Below are 18,978 nucleotides of genomic sequence, written 5' to 3'. Positions count from 1 at the left end.
CACCATCTCTCCATGCCCTCCACCATATGTCCAACATTTCCCTACTCTTTCTCCATGCATGTCTCCCTCCCCTCCATCATATGCAGGATTTCTCTCTTTCACCCCTTTTTACCTCTTTTTTTATTTTTTTGCATCTCTCCCTTACTCTTCTCCACCCCATGCCCAACAATTCTTCCTCTCCCCCCCACGTGCAGCAACTTCCCATCCCTCCCTCCTAGCTCCCTGTGCAGCAGCTTTCTATGCCTCCCAACCCCCTATGTGGCACTTCCTGACTGAACCCCCCCTCACCATGAGGTCTGACAAACCGTCGGGTCTCCAAAAGCAGCAGCAGTGATGACTGGCGGGCACAGGCAGTGCTCTCAACAGGCTATTCGTGGCCTGCCTGCCAGCACCAGGGCTTCCCTCTGCCATGTCATCAGTGACGCGGTTGAGGGAAGGCCTCAGCAGGACAGACCACGAGTAGCCTGCTCAGAGTGCTCCATCTGCCCACCAGTCATCGCCACTGCTGCTGCTTTAGGAGGCCCTGGAAGTATGTCAGCCTTCTCTGGGGGTGGGGGAGGGTTCGTCACTGAATCGGTGAGTGATTCGAGGTGAAAACGAATCGTTTCGAATCTATTCACTAAAGTGAATCGGTGAATCAATTCAAATCAGTGAATCGGGCAGCACTAGTTTGGTGACCCGCCCAGGGTCACAAGGAGCTACAGTGGGAATCAAACCCTGTTCCCCAGCCCACTGTAGTAATCATCAGGTTGTGGTGGGAATTGAACCCAGTTCTTCAGGTTCTCAGCCCACTGGACTAACCTCGCCCTCCACACTTCCTCTAATATAGATCAAAAGGAAAGTCCCATGTGATGAGCATAAAAGAGATGGCCCTGTAGGTCCATTGTAGTAATATATACATGAATTCTACCCAATGACAGCACATGAATAACAGATGCAATCAGGGTCATACGATTTCCCAATCCAAACCTAGGTTCTAGTGGCCTATATACGAGGGTGGTTTGAAAAGTTCGGTAAAAAAGTAAGTTAAACCAGTATTTTTTAAAAGCCCAGTTATATTTTTCAATATAGTCTCCATCGAGGGCTATACACATAATCCAGTGAGTTTCCAGTTTTTCCATCCTGTCGGAAAAATATGGTTTTGTCAAATTTTTTAAACTATTTGTTTTGTTTTTGGGGTTTTTTTTTACCAAATATTTTCAAACCACCCTTGTAGATTTGCCCCATAGTGCTTGGCTTCATGGATTCCTGAGACTGAAGCATCATAAACAGAAGGAACTTCCTTTTGTTTCACCTGTGAAGTCTCCAGCCAGTGGCAGGTTGCTATCTGTGAAGAGCTGCCGCTGCCCCAGGGTGACAGACCCGTGCTTTCTCAACATGTCTCCAACGGCACAGTGCAAAGGATATACCGGCGAGCAGCTGGAGCCATACCCAGCCTGAAAGCCAAAGCAACAGGACGATGTTTAAATATTTATAATGGTGGGAAAAAAGAGCGGAGATCGGAGGTTCTGTAGCAAACATATGAGCGGCTACACATTCATTCATAACGTTACTCGATATAACTTTGAAGACTCTCAAGACTCCTGAGGCAGGCCTTTTTGGCCGAAACATGTACATGTCGAGTCATTGAGTTATTGGATGAATAAAGTCATTTGAACCATCAGATGAGTTGAAGGCCATTTGTTTTTCTGTGTACATCATTCTGATTAGGACAATTCCACTCTGTTTTTTGCATAAATATTTAAGAACTACTACTACTATTTATCATGTCTATAGCTTTGAAAGGCGTATTCAGCGCTGTACATTCAACGTGTAATAGATGACCCATGCTCAGAAGAGCTTACAATCTAGCCCCTCCTTTACAGATGCATAGTGTGGGTTTTAGCGCCGGCAGCGGCGGTAACTGCTCCGACACTCAGGAATTCTATGAGCATCGGAGCAGTTACCGCCGCTGCCAGCGCTAAAACCCGCATCACGTGTTAGTAAAAGAGGGGGCTAATTAGGACAGACAGAACAAATGGGACAGATAGGGGTTGGGGGAGTTTCTCGCAGAGAGAATGATAGGTATCATACGGCGAGTGAGAGTTAGGAGTTAGAGCTGTACTGAATAGCATATTTTACTATTCGGCCGAATACATATAGTGAAAAATATTATTCCGCTGAATATAAAAACTGAATACGAATAATGGGCATTGAGCTTTAACATAACACATAAAAGAAGCAACGTGAAATCGGACGTCGAAGGGTCCTTCTACTAAGGCGCGCTAACCCATCTGGAATACTGTGTACAATTCTGGAGGCCGCATTATCAAAAGGATGTGCGGAGAGTTGAGTCGGTTCAGCAAATGGCCACCAGCATGGTCTCAGGACTCAAGGATCTCCCGTATGAGGAACGGTTGGGTAAGTTGCAGCTATACTCACTTAAGGAACGCAGAGAAAGGGGTGACATGATCGAGACGTTCAAATATGTCACGGGCCATATCGAGGTGGAAGAGGATCTCTTTTGTCTTAAAGGACCCACGTCAACAAACCATGTAGGATCCCTACGAGGGTCAAGATAAGGAAATTGGGTCATTAGGGCATAGACAGGGGGTGGGTAAGCAGAGTGGGCAGACTTGATGGGCTGTAGCCCTTTTCTGCCGCCATCTTCTATGTTTCTATGTAACAAGAGGGCATCCGTTGAAAATCAGGGGTGGGAAATTTCATGGCGACATCAAAAAATATTTCTTCACCGAAAGGGTGGTTGATCGCTGGAATAATCTTCCACAACAGGTCATTGAGGCCAGCAGCGTGCCAGATTTTAAGAAAAGATGGGATTGGCTTGTGGGATCTCTTCATGGAGGTAGTTAGGGGGTGGGTCATTAGAGTGGGCAGACTAGATGGGCCCTGGCCCTTTTCTGCCATCATTTTCTATGCTAAATGCCAAGGCATCCATTATATTCTATGGGCGCCGTAGCATTTCGCGCCCGCTAATCTTTAGCGTGCTCTAAATCGGTTGGCGCGCCTTAGTAAAAGGACCCCCAAGGGTCTATTTCAGTTTAGCACAGTAGAGCCCCGGATTATTTGTATTTGAATTTAAATCACTCTTTGGCCAAATACGAATAATGCGTTTGGAGCCGACCTTTGCCCCCGGCGGCAGGAGGCAGCCCAATGTATATTCGTAGATGAAACCAATATTTCTTACATGTCTGAAGATATTATAAGGATTATACGGTTCTCCATCTCCAACACACTGTCGACTGTTTTCTTGAATGTACCACTGGAGCTCCGAGACCTAGGCCGAAGCATGTAATACATTAATGTACCAAGTTTGTTGGTCACTTGGTGATATACCGTCTATCAATGAATAACTAAACAGTTTACAATAATGTTACCATAAAAAAATAAAAACAACGGGGTCCTTTTACTATAGTCTATGGATGCATTAGCGTTTAGTGCGCGCTAATATTTACCCCCGTTTTATTAAGATGCGCTAAGCATTTTAGCGCACGCTAAATCTACACGCGCACTAAACGCTAACGCGTCCATAAACTAGCATGCATGCGTTAGCGTTTAGCGCGCGCTAAAATGCTTAGCGCACCTTAGGAAAAGGCGCCCTTAGCACGCCTTTGTAAAAGGACCCCAATGTCAAGTAAAAATTGCTGGGGTTAACAAATGAGGTTACACTTACTGGATCCAATGGGAAAGTGGGGGGAGGGGGGAAGGTGAAATAAAAAAAATGCATCGCAATGGAAAAGAAAAGAAAAAGGTGGAAAGAGGGGGAAGGAGAGGACAGTAGGAGGGGGATCGCTTCTTAGGAAGCGTTTGTCTTTCTCTGCTGTAGTTCTTGCCATTTTCTATGTATGGGGTCTCGTCTCAGGTGCTATAAGCATCCTTAAAAAGGAAAGCTTTGATTTTGGATTTGAATTTGTCCAGAGAGGGTTCTAGTCTCTTGTCTAACGGTAGGGCGTTCCAAAGAGAGGGGGAAGTGACCGAGGAAATGGCTTTGCGGGTTGTGTCATAGAACATCTTGCGGATGGAAGGGGTTGTTAGTAAATTTTGGTTATTAGATCGGAGCCTCCGGGAAGGAGTGTAGGGAATTCAATATTTACCGATGAAAACTGGAGCGTTTGTGTGTTTGGTTTTGAAGGTACGCAGAAGAATTTTGTATGTTATTCGATGTGTAATGGGCAACCAGTGGGCATCACAGAGAAGGGGGGGGGGGGGTAACGTGGTCCAATTTTTTTGCTCTGTAAATCAAGTTTTTAAAAAATTTGATTACTCGCCTATCCTGAATTCCAGGCAAAATAATATAAAAGGAGGAATAGAAAATTAAAACAGAGACATATACAAACTAAATACAAAGACAAAAAAGGCAATTAACAAAAGGGAAAGAGGAGGAACTACAATAAAGTCTGGGAAAGATGACATTGATGGAAAAAACAATAGGACTAAAAGGAAACGAATGCATTACTGCTGTATATCTTTGGCAAGAAAGAAAAGACAGAGAAAGAAAAGTAGGGAGCGAGAAGAAAGAAGAAAAAAAATAAATAAAGAGGAGGAAGAAGTTTAACTGCTGTGTTCTGTAGGATTTGAAGTCTGCGTATTTCTTTTTGCGTTACGCCCAAGCAGGCAAAACAAAAGAACACCTCGCCTTCAAAAAAGAGCAGTCAAACAAGAGAGGCAAGGGTGGTGTTTTTCCAATCGGTGATAAAATTTATTAAACAATTAAAAAATCCCAAGAAGGATCCCTGTTTCGGCGTGTAAGAGCGCCTTCTTCAGGGGACCCTGGTTCTTGTGACTTGGGTTGGCCACTTTTGGAAACAGGATACTAGACTTGACGGACCTTCGGTCTGTCCCAATATGGTAAGGATCTGAACTGAGTGGTGTGTCTCTGCCATATTGTCCGTGTAATCTTGGTAGGAGGGAGAGCGGTGGCCTTTCTAGGCAGCAGGTAGAGAGTCTGGTTGGGGATCTTAAAACATTGGGAACTTTGTGCGTTTTGTAAGAGAACATAAGTTCGGATCCTTGCCATGTTGGGGCAGACTGAAGGTCCGTCAAGCCTAGTATTCTGTTTCCAACAGTGGCCAACCCAAGTGATAAGAACCAGCGTCCCCTGAAGAAGATGTTCTTACACGCCGAAACAGGGATCCTTGTTGGGATGTTTTTAATTTTTTTATAAATTTTATCACCGGTTGGAAAGACACCACCCAACACTTATTGGCCATTCCCTCATTAAAAGTTATTAACATGAGGCGTCATACTATTTTTTCAATAACCGCTCCTCAGTCCTGGAATGACCTCCCATTGTATATAAGAGAGGAAAAGAATTTTGACAAATTTAAGACCAAACTTAAGAGTTTTCTCTTTAAAGATGCTTTTAGTGAATAAACATAATTCTTTTGACCCTCTTCATCTAATATTTCATCACAAATCATTTTTGTTCCCCCTCCTAATGTTTTTACCTTTAATATATTGAATTTAACACTGATTGTAATCCCTTAACAATTTTTCCTTTTGTCTTGATGTCGTATGTATACATTATTTAATTTAAATGATTTAAATTTTGTATAAGAATGTTCGTATTTGCAATTTTAATTTGCTAAGATTTATGTTTGTGTGATTTGTTACCTATAGTGGGTTATTTTAACAATTTGTACATCGCCTAGAACTTGGAATAGGCGATTAATCAAATTCTATAATAAACTTGGAAACTTGGACTGTGTTATGCCCAAAACAAACATTTGACCAATGCTATGGTCTTTTACACAAATGTTTTTTTTAAAAATTAGAAATATTTAAGTTCGTAGAGAAGCAGTAGCTAAAATCGGCAGATGGTAAGAACTGCTGATGGAGGCAGAAGCATCCAGGTCTGTGAGAATAAGTTTCCAAGTTTCCAAGTTTATTAGTTTTTAATATCCCGACCATCAAACAATTGTCTGGCCGGTTAACAATAAAATTAATAAAGAGTTTAAATGTGATAGAATGTGCATGAAGAAGTCTAAAATAAAACGTAAATGACAAAGACTTGACGTACTGGAGTGTGAGGGCAAAAGGGGAGGAAAGGGAAAAAGTTACATTGTATAGAAGAAATGGGAAAAGTGGGGGGGGGGGGGATTGAACGAAGGGAAGGGGAGGCGTGTAGATGATAGATGCTTGCCTGATGAAAGAAAAAAGAGAGAGAGAGAAAGAAAAGAAAAAAAAAAAAAAGAAAAAAAAGAATTAGGTTTGATTAAAAGCGTCCCGAAATAAGAAAGTCTTTAGATTTGTCTTGAATTTGGCTAATTGTTGTTCGTAACTTAACAGTACCTTTGACACACCGTTCTGAGCTATCTGTAAAGCTTTAAGAGAATTTCTAGAGACCGGAAATTTGAAGGCGATAACAAATCTCAAAATCTCCTAATTTTTCTAAGCCTTAAATACACTATCTGACAAATTCTATGTAATCTGCTTAATGTTAGCTGCCTACATCAGCACACCTAGCTGACGTAAATGCCTAATTTAATTAATTAGTAGGCTTAATCAGCTCTAAATACCTCATAATTGGCTTTAATTGGCTTTAATGATCCCAAGGTGGTTAAGGTTGAAAAAGACAACGGCGAAAACTAGACGGATGCTAGGGTGCATAGGGTGAGGTATGGCCAGTAGGAAAAAGGAGGTACTGATGCCCCTGTGTAAGACTCTGGCGAGACCTCATTTAGATGATTGTGTACAATTCTGGAGGCCTCACCTTCAAAAGATAAAAAGGATGGAGCCGGTCCAGTGGAAGGCTACTAAACTGGTCAGTGACCTTCATCAGAAGATGGGGACAGACTTAAACATAAAAAGTGCCATACTGGGACAGACTGAAGGTCCATCAAGCCCAGTATCCTGTTTCCAGCAGTGGCCAGTCCAGGTCCCAAGTACCCAGCTAGATCCCAAGTAATAAAACAGATTCTATGCTGCTCATCCTAGGAATAAGCAGTGGATTTCCCCGAGCCATCTCAATGATGGCCTATGGACTTCTTGTTTAGGAAAATGATCCAAACCTTTTTTTTTAAACCCCGCTAAGCTGACTGGTTTCACCACATTCTCCGGCAACAAATTCCAGAGTTTAATTACACGCTGTGTGAAGAAATATTTTCTTCACTTTGTTTGAAATCTACTCCTTAGTAGCTTCATTGCATGCCCCTTAGTCTTAGTATTTTTGGAAAGCGTGCACAAGCGAATCGCATCTAGCCTTTTCACTCCACTCAGTATATTATAGACCTCTATCATATCATCCCCTGAGCCGTCTCTTCTCCAAGATGAAGAGCCCTAGCCACTTTAGACTTCCCTCATAGGGAAATTGTCCCATCCTATTTATCGTTTTTGCCACCCTTCTCTGTACTTAAAAGAGATGGGATGACTTCCTTATGAAGAAAGGCTAAAGCCGCTAGGTCTCTTCAGTAAATGGGCCGATTTGAGACTGTGAGTGGGAGGCCAACTAACTCCTGCGGTCTGTGCTGAGCCTGGATATACGATACCAGCTTTTTGGTGACCAGCACTGAATATCCGGTGTATATTTGGCCAGCTCAGACTTACCTGGCAAAAATATAGCAGCCAAAGATAGGCCAGCTATTTCCACAGCCCGATTTGGCTTCTAAACTTGGCCAGTCAGTGCTTAATATCTCTGGTTATTGCTATCTCCTGCTGAATATTAGCGGTTAGCTGTCCAAACGCTATTTAACCATTCAGAAGCTGTTCCCGGACAGTACGGAAAAGCCTGTCTTTGTGAATTGTGCAACTCTCACTTCAACAGAATGGATAGAGCATTCCTGAACTTGGGAGTCATCCATTTGTTTGCCGATTCCTGGAAGCAGACGTTTACGTAATCAAGAAACTTCACTCCCTAGTATGTCCTAATAAGAAATTTACCCAGATGATAATGAGGTATTTGGAATTTCCCATTATTGTTATGTGGCCAGATTTGTTAGCTTGCCCTTGTTATATTAATAAATAAAAATAAGCAAAAAGAAAATAAGGTGAAATCTTTTTCTTGGAATAATTTGATATATTTTGGACCAGCTTTTGGAGACTCCTTTTATCAAGCCACGCTAGCGATTTAACGCCTGTAATAGCACGCACTAAACCGCGGGATGCGCTAGCCGCTACCGCCTCTTCTTGAGCAGGCGGTAGTTTTGGTCAGCGCGGGGGTTCGCGCATGATGAAAAGTCCTATGCGTTAACCTCGCTAGCGCGGCTCGATAAAAGGAGCCCCCAAAAAAGAAAAAACATCCAAAATGTGGCACAAAGGGGCAAATGGACGTTTTCCTCACCAAACGCGGATAATGTTAGTCCCGGGTGACTCTATTAGGTGCCCTGATGATGAGCATTAAGAACCTGTTATATAATTGCACATGGGTGCTTGGTGCCTTTCTAGAATGCTAGCGCAATCCGATTTTGTTGAGCCCACCATTTACGCAGCAGCACAGATCTGGCGTAACCGTGGGAACATAAATATGGCAGGGATGCATGTAACTTACAGTTATCTGTAAGTTGCATGCATAAGAAGAAACCCTACCACTATTCCCTCTAAGCTGAGCCGAAATCTTCCACCTAGAGTCCTGCCAAAAGGGGGTGCTGTTTCACGATCATATTTAGAATACTGAGGGATAGGCAAGTGCTGTAGGACTCCAAGGAATCTGTTTGTCATTAGCGACTGAAAATCTTAACATTGAAGTACCATACCCTCCTACACCTCCCAACTGTCAGCAATGCAGTTGGGAGACTCTAGTTCAAGAGGGAACAGTTAACTCTGCCCATGTCCTACCCATGATCAGTCCCTGTATATGTTCCCCTTCTATTTATAGAAACACGACGGCAGATAAAGGCCAAATGGCCCATCTAATCTGCCCATCCACAGTAACCATTATCTCTTTCTCTCTCTGAGAGATCCTAAGTGCCTATCCCAGGCCCTCTTGAATTCAGACATAGTCTCTGTTTCCACCACCTCTTCTGGGAAACTGTTCCACGCATCTACCACCCTATCCGTAAAAAAGTATTTCCTCAGATTACTCCAGATTACTTCATCCTATGCCCTCTCATGGCAGAGTTTTCTTTCAAATGAAAGAGACTTGACTCATGAACATTTATATTACATAGGTATTTATACATCTTTATCATATCTCCCCTCTCCTACCTTTCCGCCAAAGTATACAGATTGAGGTCTGTCCCCATACTCCTTATAATAAGAACATAAAAATTGCTGCTGCTGGGTCAGACCAGTGGTCCATTGTGCCCAGCAGTCTGCTCCTGCGGCGGCCCTTAGGTCAAAGACCATTGCCCTAACTGAGACTAGCCTTACCTGCATACGTTCTGGTTCAGTAGGAACTTGTCTAACTTTCTCATGAATCCCTGGCGGGTGTTTTCCCCTCCGGAAGAGCGTTCCAGTTTCCTACCACTCTCTGGGTAAAGAAGAACTTCCTTAAACTTGCACAGAATCTATCCCCTTTTAACTTTAGAGAGTGCCCTCTTGTTCTCTCTTCCTTGGAGAGGGTGAACAATCTGTCTCTATCTACTAAGTCTATTCCCTTCATTATCTTGAATGTTTCGATCATGTCCCCTCTCAGCCTCTTCTTTTCAAGGGAGAAGAGGCCCAGTTTCTCTAATCTCTCACTGTATGGCAACTCCTCCAGCCCCTTAACCATTTTAGTTGCTCTTCTCTGGACCCTTTTGAGTAGTACTGTGTCGTTCTTCATGTACAGTGACCAGTGCTGGATTCAGTATTCCATGGCCCAGTACAGTGGCATGATAACCTTCTCCGATCTGTTCATGATCCCCTTCTTAATCATTCCTAGCATTTTAGTAGCCTTCCTCTGGACCGACTTCATCCTTTTTATATCTTTTTGAAAGTGCGGCCTCCAGAATTGTACACAATATTCTAAATGAGGTCTCACCAGAGTCTTATAAAGAGGCATCAATACCTCCTTTGTCCTACTGGCCTTACCTCTCCCTATGCAACCTAGCATCCTCCTAGCTTTCGCTGTCACCTTTTCAACCTATTTGGCCACCTTAAGATCATCACATACAGTCACACCCAAGTCCCGCTCTTCCTTCGTGCACATATGTTCTTCACCCCCTAAACTGTGTATACAGTTACAGTACAGTAGACTCTCAGTTAACTGGCACCCATGGGGATTGATAGATGCCGGACAAATGTAGTTTCTGGTTGCTTGAGAGTTACTATTAAAAATAGGCCTAACTGATATTATACCCCATACTATGCCATACCATAAACTGTTCCAGACAAACTACCGGATATGTGGTAGGCAAAGAGTGGGCGTACTCTATTTTAATATTTTATTGTAAACCGGCTAGATACTCGTTGATGGTCGGTATATTAAAAATCAATAAACTTGAAACTTGACACTTGGTGTGCCCAGTTTACACTTAAATTTCCACCAGAAATTGATTTTATTTTCATTTTTATTTAAAGTATTACAGTATTTCTTTGATTTATTTATTTTTGCTGGATGTTTGAGTTCCGGCTAACAGAGAGTCTATTGTATATCCTTTAGGTGCCCTGCAGGCCTTCAAGGGTAAGTAGAGATTTACTCGTATAAGTGTTAGCATTCTAGATATTTTCACTTGCAAAGGCACCTAGATTATAGAATTGACCTTCATGAGCAAAATATAATAGTGAAATATATAAGTGAATCATAAAAGCAATGGATTGGTTAGATCTGTGGAAACAAAATACTGTATCTGATTCATCGAAAGGCCTTTCCAGTCTTGTATTATGATATCTAAGGTTCATTTCATTATGTTTGGCCTATTCATGAATTAACAGGAGTTCTAGTGGAAAGGCAGAAGAACAAGGTTGGCCTTTATGGATGCTTGGTCTACCACTAATATAACTTGTTTTATTGCTGCTGTATGTTTACAAGCTATGGAAATTCACAAGACAGAGCTTAGAACTCTCCAACCATCACTCCATTTCCCCACTTACATTTGAAAAATTCGTATCTGCGGCCTGTAAATCCACTTCTATGGTTACGTCGCTGGCACTTCCATCAGGGAAGATCTGCTGAGCCTATAATACAAAAGAGATGATAAGCAAAGCCTTTATAATCTTGCTATCATCCAAATTTTGAGACAGAACCTCAAAGCTACTTATCTCCCCAAACTCTTTGCCCAACTTTAAAGCCGAATATCATAGGTGATGGTTTATAAAAAGGATTTTTGTGATAAGCATGAATAGAAGAAGAGGCAAGTTAATTTAATCATGTATTTTTAATGGGTATAACTAATGGGCAGACTGGATGGACCATTCAGGCCTTTATCTGCCGTCATTTACTATTACTATGTAGAAATGAATGTTATAAGATCATTGGTTCTCCTGTAATTCCAGTCTGAAGGACATTTGACCTAAAAGCATAGGCTCTCAACTAGAGATTGCCCTCGTTCCATAAACAGAATCTAAGCAAGCAGAATAGTGCTGTGTAGAAGGAGTCTCAAATTTTATTCTTCAAGGGTCAGAAACCGATGGGTTTTCAGGATATCACTAATGATAATGCATGAGATAGACTTCCATACAGTAGAGAAAGTAAAAATGCAAATCCTCCCTAATGAATATGTATGAGATAATACCAGAAAAAGACAAAGGGCTCCTTTTACAAAGGTGCGTTAGGGTTTAACACGCAGAATAGCGCCCGCTAATCTTGTGCGCGCGCTAAAAACGCTAGCGCACCTCAGTAAAAGGAGCTCAAAGTGTCTTTTTCAATTGCTTCTGTCCACATTGACAAGGAGATATACGAGAGTGGTTTGAAAAGTGGGGTAAAAACAGCGTACCTCCCCTTTTACTTAACCGCGATAGCGTTTCTTTTAGCGCAGGGAGCTGCGCTGAATGCTCCGCGCAGCTCCCGACACTCTTAGAGTTTCTATGAGGATCGGGAGCAGCGCACAGCATTCGGCGTGGCTCCCTGTGTTAAAAAAACGCTATCATGGTTTATTAAAAGGGGGGGGGGATAGTCTCCATTGAGGACTATACACTTACCCCCTCTTTTGCAAAGGCGCGCTAAGCTTTTTAGCGCCCGCTAAACATGCGCTAATCGCGTTAGCGGTTAGCGCATGCATTGATTTAGCGTGTGCTAAATCCGCGCTAAAACGCTTAGCACGCCTTTGTAAAAGAGGGCCCTAGTCCAGCAAATTTCCAGGTTTTTTTCGGTATTGTAGGAAAAATAACTTATGAAAAAAACCCTGGAAACTCGCTGGACTAAGGGCTCCTTTTACGAAGGTGCGCTAGGGGCTTAACGCGCGGAATAGCGTGCGCTAAATTGCCGCGCATGCTAGCTGCTACCACCTCCTTTTGAGCAGGCGGCAGATTTTCAGCTAGCACGCGCTATATGGCGCGCACTAATCTGGTGCGTGCGATAAAACCGCTAGCACACCTTCGTAAAAGGAGCCCTAAGTGTATAGCAACATAGAAACATGATTTCAGATAAAGGCCATATGGCCCATCCAGTCTGCCCATCCGCAGTAACCATTATCTCTTCCTCTCTCTAAGAGATCCCACACGCCTATCCCACGCTTTCTTAAAATCGGACACAGTCTGTCTCCACCACCTCTTCCAAGAGACTGTTCCACGCATCTACCACCCTTTCCTTTCCAAACTTTTCAAACCACGCTCGTACAACAAACTGGCCAAATAAGTTGGAGAGAAGTGCAATGTATTAATACAAGAGCCTGACGGGAATGTTCTTTGATAATTAAATAAGAGTATTTTATTGCATGGCTGTTTTTATCTATTTATTTGATGTTTTAAAGTATGTGCTGAGTTTTATCTTTGCTATGATTTAAATTATTTATTTCTATAAGTTCGTGGCCTAGCATTCGTCCTTGACGCAGCCATCTAGGCGACATGTGGCCAAGTTGGGCCCTTCCCCCGTACCTTTTTAACATTCGCGGTGCAAGCAGCAACCCCTAAGCCCATCCAAAATGTGTCTCTAACATGCCCCCTTAAGATTTGGATGCACTGGAGACAAAACAGCCAGAAAGACGTCTTGAAAGTCTGTTTTGAGAATGGCCACTTGCATGTTTTGACTAGTAAGATGTCCAAGTGCTGGTTTATGCTGTCATTTGGACGTCTTATCTTTTTTTGAAAATGAGCCCCCCCCCCCCCCCCCGGCTTCAGCAATGAGATAGCTTTGCTTTTCAAGTGTGTCTACTTGACTAGGAACGTTTGAATTGTGTGGCTGCCATGGCGATCAGGCCTTGTGATGACTCTACAATTCTAGTGCTGGAACATTAAACAGTGGAAGGGTTCCAGGATGATATGGGAAACCACAGACTGGTAAACCTGTCATCAGTGCTGGGCAAAATCTTACAACAAAATTACCGAACACATCGTGAGCGTGGTTTAACGGGACAGAGTCATCATGGATTCAGGTCTTTATCTGCTGTCATTTACTATGTTACCATATCATAACATGACATACTTCTTAACCGTGTAACCATGAGTTCTAAGCGGTTTACAAACGATTATAAACTAAAATTTAAGAACGACAGAAAGAGATTATTTGACCAAGTATTTTGAAAAAAGAGATAAGTTCTGAAATGTTTATAAGAACAGGCTCCAAGCAATAACAATCGAAATTCTCTGTCGTGTGATGCTGCTTGGAATGCTAAAGTATGTTCCAGAAATTTCTTACTTTTACAGCACTGTACTGACGGAAAGGTGAATAGGGCATGAGACTTTCTACTATTTTTATTCGATGCTAGAGAGAATCTAGATTACAATTTGCTTACTGAAACAGCTTCAGATGACAGGTTCTCATTCCCGGAGCAGCTCTGAGTTGCTAACTGCGCAATCCTTGGTCATAGTGTCGAGGGTCTTTATAGAAAATCCTGGGATTTGCCGTGGAACAGCTTCATATGACAGGGACTGCTGCTAAGGCAGCTAAACTGAGAGTGCCAGCTTTCTTTGACAGCAGCATCTCAGCAGTTGCTATCTGCTACCATTCAGCTGCAGGTTTGTAAAGGTTTCAAGCGGGCAGAACCATGGACTATGGGGTCTCAAAGTCCCTCCGTGAGGGCCGCAATCCTGTCGGGTTTTCAGGATTTCCCCAATGAATATGCATGAGATCTATGCGCATACACTGATTTCAATGCATATTCATTGGGGAAATCCTGAAAACCCAACTGGATTGCGGCCCTCAAGGAGGGACTTTGAGATCCCTGGCACTATGCAATGAAAAGACATGCAAAAACCAGTTTGAGATGTTTAGCTGAGTTGTAAATTAGGCCACAGGGTAAGGGACCCATGCGTAGGATTGTCATAAAGGTCCAGAAAAAGGAGGACGAATTGAGATACCTGGGTTTTATTTCCACTGCTTTCAATGGATGACTCTTATCTGTCCTCCTTACTTCCATTGCTTTCAGTAGAAGTAAAACCTGGATGTCCCAAGCCGTCCTCCTTTTTCTGGAGCCATATGGTAACCCTACCTATGCAACTTATAGCACAGTTTTATCTTTGAATAAAAAGGTTTGTTCTCCCTGCCCCCTTCAAAAAGCTGGAGAAACTTAACGCCTAGTGCAAAGGATATATTGCTACAAAGCTATGCTAGCTGCTGGACAGGAGGTAAGAAAGATGGCTGTCATGACCAGGCCACTGATACAGTGATCTCCTGCCGAAACTCTTCAATCTCTTTTTAGCTTACTTTTTTTACCTTTATGATCCAAGGGCAACCTTATTGTTCAGTGTCTGATGGCAACCCTGTCTTTCAAGTACAGGAGAGGGTCAACTGTAGGGCTTTGGGAGCTGACTATGTGCTGGGACACATAGTCCCATTGATCATCCCATTGATGACACCTATTCCCACAACACAGCTGCGGAAGGATGCAAGATCTTGCCAAGATCTTGGTATAAGTGCCAGCTCAGAGAAACTATTAAGAGGAAGAGCTTGTCCATGGAGGAAAGATCCACCCTTCAGGTCTGTGGATTTTTTGTGGGTAGCATTAGAGAACAGAGGACTGGTTCGCTTGCTAGAAGAAAACCTAGTATTGAAGCTTGGCACCATAAAAATGACGTTGCGCTTACCAGTGACAAGGTAATGAAGATGAAGGACCTTATTAGAAGTATGGAATCTGCTATGAAGGTAGGAGTGAAGCAAATGCATCTGTATTTAAATTTTTTAAATTATTATTATTTATATACCACTTATACTCTAAGATTCAGGTACTTTATCTTATTTCCCTATCTGTCCTGGTGGGCTTTATGTGTTGGGTCACACCCATGGGCAGGGTCTTCCTCTGGTGTATGGCATCTGGTGCCACTATAACCAGACATGCATTTTGCGAGATATCAAAATGATCGAGGAATGTGGAGATCCTTCCTGATTGAATACAAAGGAGTGTTTCATGGTGGCTGATTGGCTGCAAAACATGTCTGCCTATTTCTATTATCCAATCACATTGTGACTATGCAATTGGTTAAGATTTACTTAAAACGCCGAGGCGCCATGTTGAAGGCAAACTTAGCAGTGAGTACAGAGTTTGCCCAGTATGTATTCATTTTTTTGGATTCTGTGTTGTGCTCGTTGAAAACTTGACAGTGGTACTTTTGTCTTTCTAGAGATGATCCCCTTAGCTCTGAAGCAGCATCTGTATTTAAATTTTTTAAATTATTATTATTTATATACCACTTATACTCTAAGATTCAGGTACTTTATCTTATTTCCCTATCTGTCCTGGTGGGCTCAAACTCTCTCTAGTGTACCTGGGGCAATGAGGGGATTAAGTGACTTGCCCAGGGTCACAAGGAACAGCAAGAGATTTGAACCCACAGCCTCAGGGTGCTGAGCCTTTTGCTTTAACCTCTGTACCACACACTCCCTTAAGGATAGCCACTGTCGGGGTTATGATATCAGCTTCGGTTAAGCACAATCGCTATTTTGATTTGGGTGGATATTGTTTGATAGTGAATTCTTTTGGGACTGAAAGTTTCTTCTACCAGTGAGGTTGTTGCAATAGTAGAGCAAAGTTTCTAAAGGCTCACTTTTTGCTGTTAAGGACTGTAGTCCTTGCAACATCTGAGGATTTTTCCTTCTTTCACCACCTATGGGAGCATGAGTACATGATAAATCTTGTTTAATTCATTGGCGTAGGAAGTTTGTTGTATGACTATCATCGTGTTTTCGTGGTGGGCCACACTGGTGTCCAGCAGAGTATAAACTCAGATGTTTTAGGGGAAAACAATGGCGTGTGTGTGTGTGTGTGGAGTGGAGGTGGGGGATATATTGCCAGTGTGCTTGGTGTGTGGCCAAGCAATTTGACAGCTGGAAAGAGAAAGGGATGACCCAGAACATAACCTTCCTGGAGTTGTTCCCAGCTGTGATCTTTAGGCTGAAGAAATGGGAACACATAAGCCCCTACTATCAAAAACTCCATTGGCTGCCCCTAGAGGCGCGAATCCTGTTTAATTTCTCCTGTCTGTGTTACAAATCAATATTTGGCCTAGCCCCCACTTACCTGGTTTCCCACTTCAATCTGGCAAATTATCTTAGGCCCACACGAAGAATACATCTGTTCTCTTATCCGACAATAAAAGCCTGCCACTACAAAAGATTCTTGAACAGAACTCTTGCCTTCCAGGCAGGCAAATGGAACGATTGGCTTAGTTTTTGCGCTCTCATCATCCTACGTCAATTTTAGAAAACTGGTAAAAATGAGTTTGTTCAATCGATTTGTTAACTAAGAATCTTCCCAGCTCTGCTTACTCAACCAGTTACCCTAATGAACTAAATAGCTTTCATATTCCTTCATTATGTAAGATTGTATTGCTGTCTTTGATTGTAACTAGAGAATGACACGGTGACGGTTTACCCGCGGCCACCGCATTTAAGCCGCGGGTCACCGCCGAAAACGGGGAAGAAAACTAGCAGTCGCTGCGGTGACGGGGACAAGGCCATTCACCGACCGCGGAAACGGTGAACAGGTTTGTCCCCGCGGGCCAATGTACCCCCTTCTAGGAACCGCTATTTCACCGTGCTCCTCATTTGTCATTTCAACCCTTCCTGCCAATCGCAGCAGAAGGGTACCCAACCCCTCCTGCCGGTCCTCCCAATGGCCTCCCCTAAGATCGCCGGCAGGAGGGTACCCAACCCCTCCTGCTGGACCCCCCCCCCAACGAACCCTCCCACCCCGGAACCCCCTTAGTCTTACTTTTCAAGTTGGACCGGACAGCTCCTCGCTCGTCTGGCCAGCAGGCCTGCCTCCGTCCAAATGAGGCGGGCCCGCCCCTCCCCTCCCCTCCCCTGCCTCCCAATGGCCTCCCCTAAGATCGCCGGCAGGAGGGTACCCAACCCCTCCTGCTGGACCCCCCCCCCAACGAACCCTCCCACCCCGGAACCCCCTTAGTCTTACTTTTCAAGTTGGACCGGACAGCTCCTCGCTCGTCTGGCCAGCAGGCCTGCCTCCGTCCAAATGAGGCGGGCCCGCCCCTACCCTGCCCAACCCACAGGATCCTAGGGCCTGATTGGTCTAGGCACCTAAAGCCACTCCCGCTATAGGAGGGGCCTTAGGTGCTTGGGCCAATCAGGCCCTAGGATCCTGTGGGTTAGGCAGGGGAGGGGAGGGGCGGGCCCGCCTCATTTGGACGGAGGCAGGCCTGCTGGCCAGACGAGCGAGGAGCTGTCCGGTCCAACTTGAAAAGTAAGACTAAGGGGGTTCCGGGGTGGGAGGGTTCGTTGGGGGGGGGGTCCAGCAGGAGGGGTTGGGTACCCTCCTGCCGGCGATCTTAGGGGAGGCCATTGGGAGGACCGGCAGGAGGGGTTGGGTACCCTTCTGCTGCGATTGTCGGGAGGGCCGTTGGGGGGGTCTACAGGAGGGGTTGGGTGCCCTCCTGCCGTGATCGCTGGGGGGAGGGGAGACTTGCAGCCGTAGCCGCGGTCACTATGCTAATCACGGCAGCATTTAAAGTACATGTCGTGTTTGTTTTTGCATTGCTAGCCCCAGGGGTGGTGGAAGATTAGTGATTGAAAAACTGTATGAAAAATAACTATTTTAAATTTAGTGATCAAAATGTGTCAGTTTTGAGAATTTTTATTAATTAATTTTTTCTCTGCGTGTTTTGTTTTTGTATAGTTATTAACTAATATTTAACTAAGTTTTAAAGTTTTAAAGTTTTAAAGAATGTTTCCTTTATACGTAAATAAAGAAAAGTGAATGGGATTGCAGTGGCGGTGACGGGGCGGTGAATGGGGTGGCAGTGGCGGTGACGGGGCGGTGAAGAGGATGGTGAGACGGGGACGGGGCGGTGACGGGGTTGGTGAGACGGGGACGGGGCGGTGACGGGGATGGTGAGACGGGGACGGGGCGGTGACGGGGACCAATTTTTTCACCGTGTCATTCTCTAATTGTAACCTCTTCGCTGACTTTTGACTGTAACCTCTTCGCTGATTGTCCAGCGCTTCTTGCTGTAAACCACCTCGAACTTCTATGGCTTTGGCGGTATATAAGAATAAAAATTATTATTAATTATTATTATTCACTATCTGGGGTGGGTAGCTGGTAATCAAGAAGGTGGTATTTTGGTATGATAACAAAAGGGTGGTGGAAGTGAAGAAGAGGCAGGACTTGAAATGCAACAGGTTCACGAGCCTGTTGAGGGTGTTCATTTTGTAATGCCCGACGTTAAACATGACAATATGGGAGTATACAATATAGGCACATCGTGTACCAGGGTTAATAATGCAATTGGTGGCTCGCGTTCTCATTTCAAGCAGTCGAATGCCAGGCAGAGAGAGAACTGTCAAGGTGAGGAGTTTGTTGTACTTGGAAATCGCTTAAAATTTTAGGTAAAGCAATCAATCAAATTTTAATAAACTTGAAACTTGATCTTTGGCTATCTGACGATGGTGCAGGAACAGTGGCAATCTTTTTGAAGGCTTCTTCCAGTGCCAAAGTTTAATTAGCAAAGGTTTCGGTTTCAGTAGTGTCTCTTTGATCAGGTACACTGCCATAATCACTGCCATAATCACTG

At 43.8% G+C, this 18,978-nt stretch overlaps 1 protein-coding gene across 1 annotated transcript in view; it reads right to left on the bottom strand.

Moving 5' to 3' along the window:
* LOC117346857 overlaps positions 1-18,978 on the bottom strand; it is a 47,009-nt gene that overhangs the window by 15,069 nt on the left and 12,962 nt on the right. The window contains exons 4-6 of the mRNA XM_033917025.1: positions 10,948-11,031; positions 3,185-3,274; positions 1,295-1,436 (exon numbers count right to left, since the gene is read on the bottom strand). Of these exons, the coding sequence (XP_033772916.1) occupies positions 1,295-1,436; positions 3,185-3,274; positions 10,948-11,031 (316 nt within the window). The remainder of the gene's footprint in view (positions 1-1,294; positions 1,437-3,184; positions 3,275-10,947; positions 11,032-18,978) is intronic.

The sequence above is a fragment of the Geotrypetes seraphini genome, chromosome 12, assembly GCF_902459505.1.
Source record: "Geotrypetes seraphini chromosome 12, aGeoSer1.1, whole genome shotgun sequence".
NCBI lineage: Eukaryota > Metazoa > Chordata > Amphibia > Gymnophiona > Dermophiidae > Geotrypetes > Geotrypetes seraphini.
Note: the sequence above shows the minus strand (reverse complement) of the source record. Positions and strands in the feature narration are given on the sequence as shown.